Below are 13791 nucleotides of genomic sequence, written 5' to 3' on the forward strand. Positions count from 1 at the left end.
ATAGCACAAACATATATTTTCGAATACTCCTAATTATACAGTTTTTTTTTTTAATGATTTTAGAGTCTTGTGATCAATAAAATTGTGATCATGTATTAGAAATAAATTACATTTGTATGTGATTACATTTTTATTTTATATTTGAAATTATAGAAAAGAGGATGTAAAATTAAATATTGCACAAGATCAGACACCTATTTCATTGATTCTTTTAATTATAACCTAAATAGTGTTAATATAATTGATAAAGAGTAATCTTAATTATATTTATACAATTAACAATATAATATTTGAATAATTTTAGACCAAGTTTATTTTTTTGACACAAAAGGCGAATATATTAAGTAGGAATCAAGTGAGAAATACAAACAGGCCAGGTGGGGAAGACTCCCACAACCCAATTCAATGACAGACATTGAAGATAGACGTTGAACTAGTCGCTGGTTGTGAGCTACCTGATTCGAGGACAGACGTTGAAGATAGACGTTGAACTAGTCGCTGGTTGTGAGCTACCTGATCCAATGACCTTTTGACATGGTGAACAGACACGTTTTTTATGCCTTTAGCAATCACATGTCATTGCTTAACAACTAAATCCACATAAGAAAGATCTAACGATAGCAAATTAAAAGCAACACAAAAATTTAAACAATCAGTTTCAAGCATAATATTATTAATTAATAGCACGCTCCTTTAACCAAGACTAAGCTTCCTTTGCTGCCATTGCTTCAGCAAGATAAGGATCGTCATTACCACCTATCGACTCGGGCTGCCACAAGCAGATCACAAAGGACATCTTCAGACCAAGTTTATATAATTTAAATTGTATGTTTAAACTTTTGAATCGATGACTTGATTTTGAAGAGAGTCAGAGAATAATATGATATATCATGTCAACGAAAACTAAAAGACGTTTTAGATAATAATGTTACAAACAATAATGTAAATATGGAGGAGGTTAGTTCCTAATGGAGCTTAGCATAAACCCTAACCCTAATCCACCTTGCATATGCTCCGACAAATAGGACATGTCCCATTTATCCTCAACCATCTAACAATGCATAGGTTGTGGAATCTATGCGAGCATGGAGACAATGGAGTAATCACCTCCTCCACCTTGAATTCTTCCAAGCACACACAACACGATTCATCAATGTTGTCTACACTCTCAAGCTCCACTTTCTTCAGCATTGAAATATCCCCCTCGGATAACCCTACCCGAGCGGCCTCCTCTTCTTCCTCCTCATCCTCATCCTCGTCGCTACTATCATCGCTACTATCACTATCACTGTTACCGTTAAAATCAGTGAGCTCCACGCCGATGCCGGCCGTCGGAGGAGACCGATCCGTACCGCCGGAAACCGCTAAATTGGTGTCTTCCATCGCCAGTATTGACGCCACCTCATGCGGAGTCCTCCGCGGCGGCAATATATGTACGTCCGGGCCGGGAACGGTTTCTATGACCATTATAACGAGCATTCCGTGCCGCCAATTGCCGTTTTGCGCGTCGGAGAAAGCCATCATCGCCGCGGTTCGAGCGATTTCGTCGGCGAATGCACCCAATTCATCGCGGTACAGGTCGAGTGCGGCGGAGAAGAAGGCCAATGCGGTTAACGGCGAAGCCAAATCTTGCCGAGGATTAAGGTCTAATCTTTCGTAGTCTTCTCGAGTCATGTGATGGAGAAGAAATAAGCTGTGGTTTGGGTCGGCATGACGGGAGCAGCGGATGAAGCATCTTCTTACCATTTTGTCCTTTGTCAAGAAACTGAGAAAATTTTTCAGAAAGAGATGAGTGAGGGTAAAAATGTAAATTTACTGTTTAGTGACAAGCATTTTGGATTATTATACAATTCAATAATTATTTAGCAATTGAGTAAATTGTCATTTTGGTCCCGTGACTAGTGAATTCTTGTTAATTGCAATTCACGACTTTTAAAACTGTTAATTTAGTATCTTAATTATTCAATTTTTATCAATTTTGGTCATTCCGGTCAAATCTAACAGGAAAAGGTAAAATGTGGTCGCCACCGGCATCGCTTGCGGTGGAGGCAAAGGCCATTTGGCCGGTAATTTGACGACCAAAATTGATACAAATTGAATAATTAAGATACTAAATTGACAATTTTGAAAGTTGTGGATTACAATTAACAATACCCCAATAGTAGCAAGACCAAAATTTAGCTGCACAAACATAGTAACAATTAGTATAGTAACAATTAATATAGACTTAATACTTAAAATGGTCTGATTATTTTATAATTTTCCAAATATGTCCGTAACTATTTATTTAGAGATAATACTCAAAATAGTTCCGATTGTTCCATATATAATTTTAAAATCTATCCTTAGCAATCAATTCACCCAAAATAGATATTTAATTATGCAAAATTTTACCCATCTTATTCATACGTTACTTATAGCAAAGACTAAACTGAGCAAAGTTTTGCTTAACAGATGGAGCCTTTTGAGTGAATTCATAATCGATGACCAATTTAAAAATTACTACATTCTAACAGAGTCAGTAATATTAAAAAAAAAAAGTAAATTGAGTTGAAGAATCAAGCTAAGCAAGTTGAGCGAATTACAACGAATTAAACAAGTGGGTGGGATTATAGTTAGAATAATTTGATTTAATCTAAGTTCAAGATGTATGTTTTTTATAAGTATATTAGATCTGATTTATCAATTTACTAGATTTTCAAAACATTAGTACAAAATATTTAGTTCAAAGTTCTAGTCAATATAATTCTCCATTCAAAATTGCAAAAACTCATAACTCATGGGTGAAGATTGAAAAATAATAGTGGATAAAAACCATAGCTTTAAATATATAACTAGATTAGTCACGTACCGATTGACGCTGATGGCAAACAGAGGTGTTGAGAGTTTGTGGTGATTAACGTGGTGAATCGCAAATCAAGATCAGAGGTTGATTTTGAAATTAGATGCTTCGTATAGATTGAAATCGGCGATGGCGGAAAGAAGATCAATGAAGATCAGAGACTTTGAGTTTTGTTGCTATGTGCCGATGGAGATCAATGACGGTAAATCCTAGGTTGATGGAGATATTATCGATGGAGCTCGGCGATGGCATATTAGAGATGGAATCTAGGGTTTTGAAATTAGTTGTTACGTACTAATGGAGAGCGGCGGCACCAATTGGACAATAATAGATTTAGGGTTGGGATTCGTTGTAAGAGAGTGTAAAAGAAATGGTCGGAGCGGGCCGACGACATGGCCCAAAATAAGAGGAAATTTGGCCCAATAATGGAGGTAGTGGAGGCGTGCAAACATCGTGCGAAAGAGAGAATAAATCTGTTGGAACCCTAAGCCCATTTGTCAATAGGCCCATTAATTAGGTTATTGCCTATTCATGTATAAATAGTGGTAGTCTGTACAGTTCTAGATACAGAGAAATATATGAATATACTTTATTCTCTCACATATTCACATGGTATCAGAGCAATCACCTGGGTTTGTTGCTTAGGGGGAGTCTAGTTTGGTATGTAAACTTCGCCGTTCTTTGTATGGTTTAAAGCAGTCTCCACATGCATGGTTTGCGAGATTTAGCTCTGTGGTGTGTGAGTTTTGTATGGTCCGAAGTGAAAATTTCAATAATTATTTAGCAATGGAGTAAATTGTCATTTTAGTCCTATGATCATTGGAGTCTTGTTAATTGTAATTCACGACTTTTAAAACTGTTAATTTAGTATCTTAACTATTCAATTTTTATCAATTTTGGTCATTCCAGTCAAATCTAACGAGGAAATATTAAAAGGTAAAATGTGGTGGCCACCGGCATCGCTCGCGGCGGAGGCAAAGGCCTGACTAAAATACTCTCATTATTTTACCTATTAATATTTTCTGGTGAGATTTGGCCGGTAATTTGACAACAAATCACCAATGACCAAAATTGATAAAAATTGAATAGTTAAGGTATTAAATTAACAATTTTAAAAGTTGTGGATTGCAATTAGCAAGACCCCAATAGTAACAGGACCAAAATTTAACTGCACAAACATAGTAACAATTAATATAGAGTTAATACTTAAAATGGTCTGATTATTTTATAATTTTCTAAATATGTCCGTAACTATTTATTTAGAGTTAATACTCAAAATAGTTCTGATTGTTCCATATATAATTTTCAAATCTATCCTTAACAATCAATTCACCCAAAATGAATATTTAATTATGTAAGATTTTACCCATTTTAGTCCTACGTCACTTACACCAAAGACTAAATTGAGCAAAGTTTTGCTTAACCAATGGAGCCTTTTGAGTGAATTGATAATCAGGGACCAGTTTAAGAATTACGACATAATCAAAGAACTATTTTGTGTATTATCTCATAAAAATGTAAAATTACTGTTTAGTGACAATCATTATATTATACAATTCAAGAATTTTTTAGCAATTTCTTGTTCTAAAATGATTGATTAATTGAAATTTTCACTGTACAAAAATGAAGAACAATTAATATATCTATCCGATCCATATATACAAAACCATATATGACACAAGAAGTTTAATTTATACAACATTAAATTAATTAAATTGGCCAAGGACCTTGTGATCCAGTGGCATCAAACCCTTCCCTTTATACGGGAGGTGGTGGGTTCGAGTCTCAATGGATGCAATACTTACTCTTGTGCTTCAATAGGTTTCTAATAGAGTTAGTAGTATTAAAAAAAAAAAAAATTAAATTGAATTGAAGAAATCTAGCTAAGAAAGTGGAGCGAATTAAACAAGTGGTTGGGATTATAGTTAAAATAATTTGATTTAATCTAAGTTCAAGATGTATGCTTTTTATAAGTATATTAGATCTGATTTATCAATTTACTAGATTTTCAAAAAATTAGTACAAAATATTTAGTTCAAAGTTCTAATCAATATAATTCTCCATTCAAAATTGCAAAAACTCATGGGTGAAGATTGAAAAAATAATAGTGGATAAAAATGATAGCTTTAAATATATAACTAGATTAGTCACATACCGATTGACGATGATGGTGAACAGAGGTGTTGAGAATTTGTGGTGATTAACGATGGTGAATGGCAAATCAAGATCCGAGGTTGATTTTGAAATTAGATGCTTCATATAGATGGAAATCGGCGATGGCGGAAAGTAGATCAATGAAGATTGGAGACTTTGAGTTTTGTTGTTATGTACCGATGGAGATCAATGACGGTAAATCCTAGGTTGATGGAGATGTTATCGATGGAGCTTGGCGATGGCATATCAAAGATGGAATCACCCTCGTCGATGGAGCGGGCCGACGACATAACCCAAAATAAGAGGAAATTTGGCCCAATAACGGAGGCAGTGGAGGCATGCAAGCATCGTGCGAAAGAGAGAAGAAATCCAACTAGGATTCTAGGAAGATAGAAGCATAGTTTGAGCATAGAGGTATTGGTAGAGATCGGCGAATTGGAGATGGAAATCTAAGGTTTTGAAATTAGTTATTACGTACTAGTGGACATCAGTGATGACAATTGGACATACACTTAGGAAAAGGTGAAAATGGTGGATTAGAATCCGTGCTACTCTGATACTAGTTGTCATGATCAATCACTTACTACTTGCCAACCTGAATTGCATAATAGATTATGTTACTTATATTTTTATATTATTATTTTCTCTATTGATTATATAACATAATATCGTACAATAATATGTATTTGATGGAGATCAATGACGGTAAATCCTAGGTTGATGGAGATGTTATCGACGGAGCTTGGCGATGGCATATCATAGATGGAATCTAGGGTTTTGAAATTAGTTGTTACGTACTAATGGAGAGCGGCGGCACCAATTGGACAATAATAGATTTAGGGTTAGGATTCGTTGTAAAAGAAATGGTCGGAGCGGGCCGACGACATGGCCCAAAATAAGAGGAAATTTGGCCCAAAAACGGAGGCAGTGGAGGCGTGCAAGCATCGTGCCACGAAAGAGAGAAGAAATCCAACTAGGATTCTAGAAAGATAGAAACATAGTTTGATCATAGAGTAATTGCTCATATTTAAAAAAGTGATGGCAAATCAAGGTTCGATGAAGGGCGTTTTGATCTTTTTAGTCTTTTTTTTTTAATCAAAATATCCTCATTTGGTTATAGTATTATTGTGTCATTACCATTTTTTGTCATCCGTCAACAAAATCGTTAAAATTTTGTTAAATACAAGGGAGTTTTGATCTTTCTTTTTTTATTTTATTTTATTTTATTTTATTTACACAAAGTAGGTTAACCCCTCTATATTTTTTTACTTTTTTTTTTCAAAAAATCTATAGTTAAAGACCAAAATGCTTTTGTATTTAACGACATTTAAATTGTTTTGTTGATTGACGATGATGGTGAACAGAGGTGTTGAGAGTTTGTGGTGATTAACGATGGTGAATCGCAAATCAAGATCACAGGTTGATTTCGAAATTAGATGCTTCTTATAGATGGAAATCAGCGATGACGGAAAGTAGATCAATGAAGATCAGGGTTTTGAGTTTTGTTGCTATGTGCCGATGGAGATTAATGATGGTAAATCATAGGTTGATTGAGATGTTATGTGTCAATGGAACTTGGCGATAGCAGATCAGAGATGGAATATAGGGTTTTGAAATTAGTTGTTACATACTAATGGAGAGCGGCGACACCAATTGGACAACAATAGATTTAGGGTTGGGATTCATTGAGATTATGAATATGTAATTTTTTATTAAATAAAAATTTATTTTCAATTATATATTTAATTTGTCAAAGTTAGTGGGGACACCTAACCCACCGATTCTAGAAGAGTGTAAAAGAAATTGACAGAGTGGCCGACAACATGGCCCAAAATAAGAGGAAATTTGACCCAATAACTGAGGTAGTGGAGGCGTGCAAGCATCGTGCAAAAGAGAGAAGAAATCCAACTAGGATTCTAGGAAGATAAAAGCATAGTTTGAGCATAGAGTAATTGCACATATTTAAAAAAACGATGGCAAATCAAGGTCCGTAGAAGATTAAAGACTTTGAAATTAGTTGCTATATATGTGTTGATGGAGATCAATGGTGAAATATCGTAGATCAAACAGATAAGAGATTTTGAAATTAGATGCTAAGTATTGGTAGAGATCGGCGAATTGGAGATGGAAATCTAAGGTTTTGAAATTAGTTGTTACGTACTAGTGGACATCAGTGATGACAATTGGACATACACTTAGGAAAAGGTGAAAATGGTGGATTAGGGTCCGTACTACTCTGATACTAGTTGTTATGATCAATCACTTACTACTTGCCAACCTGAATTGCATAATAGATTATGTTACTTATATTTTTATATTATTATTTTCTCTACTGATTATATAACATAATATCGTACAATAATATGTATTTTTTTCACAAATTGAAAAATTACCAAATTCTAAACTTCTCTAAAAAGATATGAATAATTAGAGCAAGCCCATTAGTTTGAGATTTAAGTTGGTTTTGGAAAAAAAAAAAAAAAAACTAAAGAAAATAACGCGCCCGCATGGAGTGCACGCACCGGCTAGGCGCTTTTGCAGCGCCTCACGTGAACTAACGGTGCCTTTTTCATCTTTGGTGTGACCTAGTATATAAATGAAAAGCCAAGTTATTGCATAAGAACATCAAATCTTCTCTCTCTTCTTCCTCTATCATCCACATCAGCTAAGTCCCACAAAAAATAATCCAAAAATCATCTAATAAGAACGCCCTTAGAGCATCCACATCAATATTGGTCTTTTAGGTGACACTTAGAATAGAGAAGATGGAGAAAAAAAAAAGGAGAAAAAACAAAAGGGAAAAAAAAAAAAAAGAAGCTAAGAGACAAAAAAACAAAAACGAACAAAGTTTACTGCTTTATTTAGAGTGGCCACCAGCTGGCAGCCACTCTGAAGCACCCCAACGAGCTAGGGCAGGCAGTGTGCGCCAAGCGTGCTTGCCATCTTTTTTTTAATTTTGACAAACTCTCAATTCTTACGGGAGTTAAATTTGTCAAAAAAACTCCCTCCCACATCAATTCTTTTCACACCAAACTAATTTTCTCTATGCTAAAAACCCAATAAAAACCACTACTATGTAAGCTCTTAGGCCATTTCCCAAATTTCACTTTTCTTGGTGTGAAGTGTTGATTATCCCAAACATTTATCACCCAAATCGCAATTACCCAAATTATTAAGGGGGGAAATAAGCAAATATAGAAAGCTTTACATCCCGTTACGTGTCGGTGGCGGAGCTCGTGAGTGTACGAATTTATGAAGTGTCGTCAGTTCCTTGCGTCATCTGTTATCGGTCACTCGGTTAGTCTTCGCCCCCCCACCCCCTACCCCAAACACCCCACTCCCCTTCTCTATCTCTCTCTCTTCCTAATTTCCACAAAAAAATTTTAGAGATATTTTTCATCCAATCACTAATCTCTCTCGAATCAGGTAAATATTTCCCTAATTTCGAATCTTTTTTTGGCAAATCAAACTACCCAATCCCAAATTTTAGTTCTTATTCTTCTCTCTTACTACCAATTTAGGAATTTGCGGCCTTGGGGGGTCTCAAATTTTGCTACTTTTCGCGTTAATTTTGATTCTCTTGATTATGCCTGTTTAGATTGATGCTTTATGGCTTTTGAGCAGAATTTATGCTCTCGATGCTGTTCCATTGCTATGTGACATTCTGACATCAAAATAGTTAATTTTCATCTTTGACAAATGGAAAGTTTGTAGCTTTATTTGCTGGGTTTTATTGAAAATGGGTTGCAAGATTACAAGAAGGTATGGGGTCTATGGGATTTGATGTGAACAGTAAATATGGGGTGTCTGTGGTTATGACTGTGTTCTGTTTTACTGATAAATCAGCTTATGATTGTGTTATTAGTAGTAATTGAGCAGCTTAGGATGTGATTACTGTGTTAATTGGAAGAGTTTAGAGTAAAACATAAATGTTTGGGTGTATTATATATTAATTATACCTACAGTTTCTCTTTTTGGAGCCAACTATTTGTAGTTGCCCAAAAGGTGAAATTCCTAGTCCCGGGCCCCACACCCTGGCCCGAAAAGATTGTGGAGGGGTAAATCACGGTGATTCAGCAGCTCGTTAGTTGGGAGCCAACTATGTTGTACTAACTTGTGTCTTTCTGGTGATGGTACAATTCATTGTTAATATTTGCTGTGTTGATTTTGGGTGTGTCATAATGTGCTTTGAGTAATGCATTATATTTGGGTTTCTTGTGCTGCTTCTGAACATAGGAGGCAATTGTTGAATGGAACCTTAAGCATACAAGCTTCTCATAATTGTTTGCGGAAATTGTAATTGATAATTGTTCTAGTCATAGGTGCTGGATAAAATGTTCGTATGAAATTTATGACACTGCTTAAACATGTTTTGTTGGGAATCTTAATTGACACTGCTTATACATGTCTTGTTGGGAATTTATTTAGGAGATTTGGTTTTAGTTCTCGAAGTTCTTCAAGATTATGCAACCGAATTCCAAAACTGCAAATCTTGTGGGAGCCAATCCACATAACGTTCCTCATTCCGCTGACTCTGCTGAACCTTGGTGGAAAACGGCTGGCTACAATTCTGTTCCTCCGGGCATGGTGCAGGGAGATGCTTCTGATTCGTCTTCTCTGGAGCAATCTTTGGATGACCAATCACAATCTGACGGTGGAGTAAATCACGAAGGTGATGACGGTACTGAAAAATCACAAACTAGCAAACCTTCGCATCAAGGTAGGATGTAAGTAGTTCGAAAATGAAGCTAAATGCACAACAGAACAACACGTCTTACTTTTATTTCTCAAGTCATGAAAAAATAGCTTAAGACATGAAACACCATTGGTAAATTTCCCGCCTCCCAAACCCAATACAGACAGGAAAGAAGTAAAAAAGAGAGGTCTAATTTGGCCAAATTCTTTTACGTAAATGTTATGCTCTCATCTTGTGTATGTAGTTATTACTAATGAAATCTTCATTTAAGGTTAGAAGGGAGTTGTGGACAAGTAGATAAGAATCTTCAGCCAGTTGCATCAGTCATTCCAGATGGAAGTGATGAGCACCTAACACAGCCACAACAGCTTGAATTTGTTGGACATTCAATTGTAAGTAATTTTATAAGGCGTCCATGGGTAGTTGTTGATAAGTAATTCTCTGTGGAATATGATGCCTCAATGATCTTCATGTGCCTGATTTGATGTTGTGACTTTCAGGCTTGTGCTCCAAATCCATACATTGACCCGTATTTTGGGCAAATGATAGCTGCTTATGGTCAACCATTGGTATGCAAAATTGTTCTCGAGTTAATATTTGGTCACATTTTGATCTGAAGCAATTCTTTATTGAGACATGGATCTTCATCTATGCCTTTTTTATTCTACTGTTTGGAATATTTGTATTTTCATTTAATTTTAATTTTCATTGAAGCTAACAAATTATTTGGTGATCAGGTTCCTCCTGATATACTTGATATGCACCGTATGAGGATGCCTTTGCCCCTCGAAATGACTCAAGAGCCCGTTTATGTGAATGCCAAGCAGTATCATGGGATTCTTCGTAGAAGAGAGTCACGCGCTAAAGCTGAACTTCAGAAGAAGCTCATAAAAGTTAGAAAGGTTGGTCTTCTCGACTTTTTCCGCAGAAGCTTTGGTTAGTTTTACTTGATGCATGTGCTACATCTCGTAATGAATTCAACACACCGGATAAAAAGCTTATGTCTATCTAAACGTCATATTGTTTAGTTTTTAGATCAAAATTACAACTTGATATGAATAAGTGCAAAATCTTTGCCAAATTAGAACTTCGATTAATAATGCCCTTTGTATTTACTTTCATGGCCTTCAAATTAGCTGTTCAAGCAAATTAATCGCAATTCTACTGTTCATCTCTGTTTTTTTTTTTTTTTTTTTTTTTTTTTTTAAATAATAATCTCGATGCCAATTGCCAAGAAGCCTATCAACAATTGCATGCCTTGTGTTTTTTCCGTTTGTAGCCATACCTTCATGAATCGAGACATCAGCATGCTCTGAGGAGAGCTAGGGGTTCTGGAGGGCGATTTGTGAAGAAATCTGATTCCAACGCTCCAAAGCAGACAGGCTCCGGTGCATCTCTCTCCCCCCGATCCCTTACACCCCCGGGTCCCGAATCTTTCCCGTCTAGCGCTGCTGGCGCTTCAAATAACTGTCAAGAAGCGGTACCTAAGCCTCAGCTTCATCAGTACATAAACAGCGGAGGCAGCTATGGAAGCCGATGCTGCTCTCAGGAATCACTATATCACGTGCATTCCACCGAGTCTTCAGGAGGAGGCTCCACGCGCAAGTAACAGTGAAGTACCGCTCTACCCCAGCTGTGGCCACGCAATTAGATCGAATATGATCCAACGAGGAAGCCGTGTATGGATCTCGGGTGTTCAAGCTGGGCGGCAATTCATTCCTGGCTTATGAAATCGTTAGCTCTTCTGTTTTGTTGTTCGAAGTAATGGAACTAGGTTTAGGATTATGAAGCATGTATGTGTGTGAGGTTAATGGAATGTTTATCAGTTAGGAGGATCTGAAGTATAGATAGTGTGATGTAGCAATGGTTGTGATTTTCCTTTCTGGTTTTGTGGGACTGGGATTTGGTCTTTGTTTACCATAAAACTTTTCTTATGTTATTTACATAATAAGATGAATGGGAATTGAACTTAAAGTTTCTTACTTTAAGCTACGTAAGTTTACAGGGTCTCTCTTATTCTATATTTTTCTTTAAAAAAAAATAATTTTTCCAACTTTAAAAAGAAAGTTGGCATAGCAACGAACACACAAGGGGTGCAAAGATGTGGCCTAAATTTGTTAGGCAGTTAGCGCAATTGTTTCCTTCTCTCAACTCGTGGGTGGACCGAATAAAGTTAAACCCTTTTGTTAGATGTTTACAATATCAGTCCGATCGCCCTGTTATCGGTGGTATCTCTGTCTTGCCATCGTGGTTAAGATTATAGATTATATACATTAAATAAATTGCAGGTGGGGCAATTCTTACCAAGTTAGTCAGACTGTTAGTTTGGTTATTTTAATAACTATAAAATTACAAGTCCAACTCTTAGCGGGAGTAGTCTATTGACCAGTTCTTATATCGTGGATCGCGGTCCACAATGCATTGTGGACCGTGGTCCCAAAACGACGTCGTTTCAGTAAGTGGGAGACGGAACCCGTAATTGACACTACAGTTCATCTCAAAAGATACTGCCTTACATTTGTTTTGATATTATCGAATGAAACTGTAGTTATATCGAAATGTAACTGTAGTTGTGTTGAAATGTAACTGCAGTGTATATGAACAGATACTNTTTTTTTTTTTTTTTTTTTTTTTTTTTTTAAATAATAATCTCGATGCCAATTGCCAAGAAGCCTATCAACAATTGCATGCCTTGTGTTTTTTCCGTTTGTAGCCATACCTTCATGAATCGAGACATCAGCATGCTCTGAGGAGAGCTAGGGGTTCTGGAGGGCGATTTGTGAAGAAATCTGATTCCAACGCTCCAAAGCAGACAGGCTCCGGTGCATCTCTCTCCCCCCGATCCCTTACACCCCCGGGTCCCGAATCTTTCCCGTCTAGCGCTGCTGGCGCTTCAAATAACTGTCAAGAAGCGGTACCTAAGCCTCAGCTTCATCAGTACATAAACAGCGGAGGCAGCTATGGAAGCCGATGCTGCTCTCAGGAATCACTATATCACGTGCATTCCACCGAGTCTTCAGGAGGAGGCTCCACGCGCAAGTAACAGTGAAGTACCGCTCTACCCCAGCTGTGGCCACGCAATTAGATCGAATATGATCCAACGAGGAAGCCGTGTATGGATCTCGGGTGTTCAAGCTGGGCGGCAATTCATTCCTGGCTTATGAAATCGTTAGCTCTTCTGTTTTGTTGTTCGAAGTAATGGAACTAGGTTTAGGATTATGAAGCATGTATGTGTGTGAGGTTAATGGAATGTTTATCAGTTAGGAGGATCTGAAGTATAGATAGTGTGATGTAGCAATGGTTGTGATTTTCCTTTCTGGTTTTGTGGGACTGGGATTTGGTCTTTGTTTACCATAAAACTTTTCTTATGTTATTTACATAATAAGATGAATGGGAATTGAACTTAAAGTTTCTTACTTTAAGCTACGTAAGTTTACAGGGTCTCTCTTATTCTATATTTTTCTTTAAAAAAAAATAATTTTTCCAACTTTAAAAAGAAAGTTGGCATAGCAACGAACACACAAGGGGTGCAAAGATGTGGCCTAAATTTGTTAGGCAGTTAGCGCAATTGTTTCCTTCTCTCAACTCGTGGGTGGACCGAATAAAGTTAAACCCTTTTGTTAGATGTTTACAATATCAGTCCGATCGCCCTGTTATCGGTGGTATCTCTGTCTTGCCATCGTGGTTAAGATTATAGATTATATACATTAAATAAATTGCAGGTGGGGCAATTCTTACCAAGTTAGTCAGACTGTTAGTTTGGTTATTTTAATAACTATAAAATTACAAGTCCAACTCTTAGCGGGAGTAGTCTATTGACCAGTTCTTATATCGTGGATCGCGGTCCACAATGCATTGTGGACCGTGGTCCCAAAACGACGTCGTTTCAGTAAGTGGGAGACGGAACCCGTAATTGACACTACAGTTCATCTCAAAAGATACTGCCTTACATTTGTTTTGATATTATCGAATGAAACTGTAGTTATATCGAAATGTAACTGTAGTTGTGTTGAAATGTAACTGCAGTGTATATGAACTGAAAGCAGTGTTGCAGAAATCCCGCCTAGGCGTCGATTAATCCCCGCCTAGGCGCTGGTCG

At 36.8% G+C, this 13791-nt stretch overlaps 1 protein-coding gene across 4 annotated transcripts; it reads left to right on the plus strand.

Annotated features, from left to right (window-relative positions):
* Nucleotides 1-8273: 8273 nt before the first annotated feature.
* Nucleotides 8274-11680, plus strand: LOC116025597 (nuclear transcription factor Y subunit A-1-like). 4 transcript variants are annotated; one of them, XM_031266869.1, is made up of 6 exons: nucleotides 8274-8293; nucleotides 9425-9723; nucleotides 9964-10084; nucleotides 10193-10261; nucleotides 10430-10594; nucleotides 10972-11680. In XM_031266869.1, exons 2-6 carry the CDS (start codon nucleotides 9461-9463, stop codon nucleotides 11299-11301), a joined length of 948 nt encoding a protein of 315 aa, XP_031122729.1. In that variant the 5' UTR covers nucleotides 8274-8293; nucleotides 9425-9460; the 3' UTR covers nucleotides 11302-11680. The 4 variants fall into 4 exon arrangements, with proteins under 4 accessions (XP_031122729.1, XP_031122728.1, XP_031122730.1 ...); XM_031266868.1 differs by lacking the exon at nucleotides 8274-8293 and adding an exon at nucleotides 8315-8422; XM_031266870.1 differs by lacking the exon at nucleotides 8274-8293 and adding an exon at nucleotides 8315-8422 and having other exon boundaries at nucleotides 9425-9716; nucleotides 9969-10084.
* Nucleotides 11681-13791: the final 2111 nt, after the last annotated feature.

This window comes from Ipomoea triloba, chromosome 7 (genome assembly GCF_003576645.1).
Source record: "Ipomoea triloba cultivar NCNSP0323 chromosome 7, ASM357664v1".
Lineage (NCBI taxonomy): Eukaryota > Viridiplantae > Streptophyta > Magnoliopsida > Solanales > Convolvulaceae > Ipomoea > Ipomoea triloba.

Excerpts from the sequence above, each read along its gene's own strand:
- LOC116025597 (XM_031266869.1), top strand. The coding sequence starts at position 9,461 with ATGCAACCGAATTCCAAAACTGCAAATCTTGTGGGAGCCAATCCACAT. Across the intron at positions 10,085-10,192 it reads AATTTGTTGGACATTCAATT|GCTTGTGCTCCAAATCCATA; the intron begins GTAAGTAATTTT and ends TGTGACTTTCAG. Across the intron at positions 10,262-10,429 it reads CTGCTTATGGTCAACCATTG|GTTCCTCCTGATATACTTGA; the intron begins GTATGCAAAATT and ends TTTGGTGATCAG.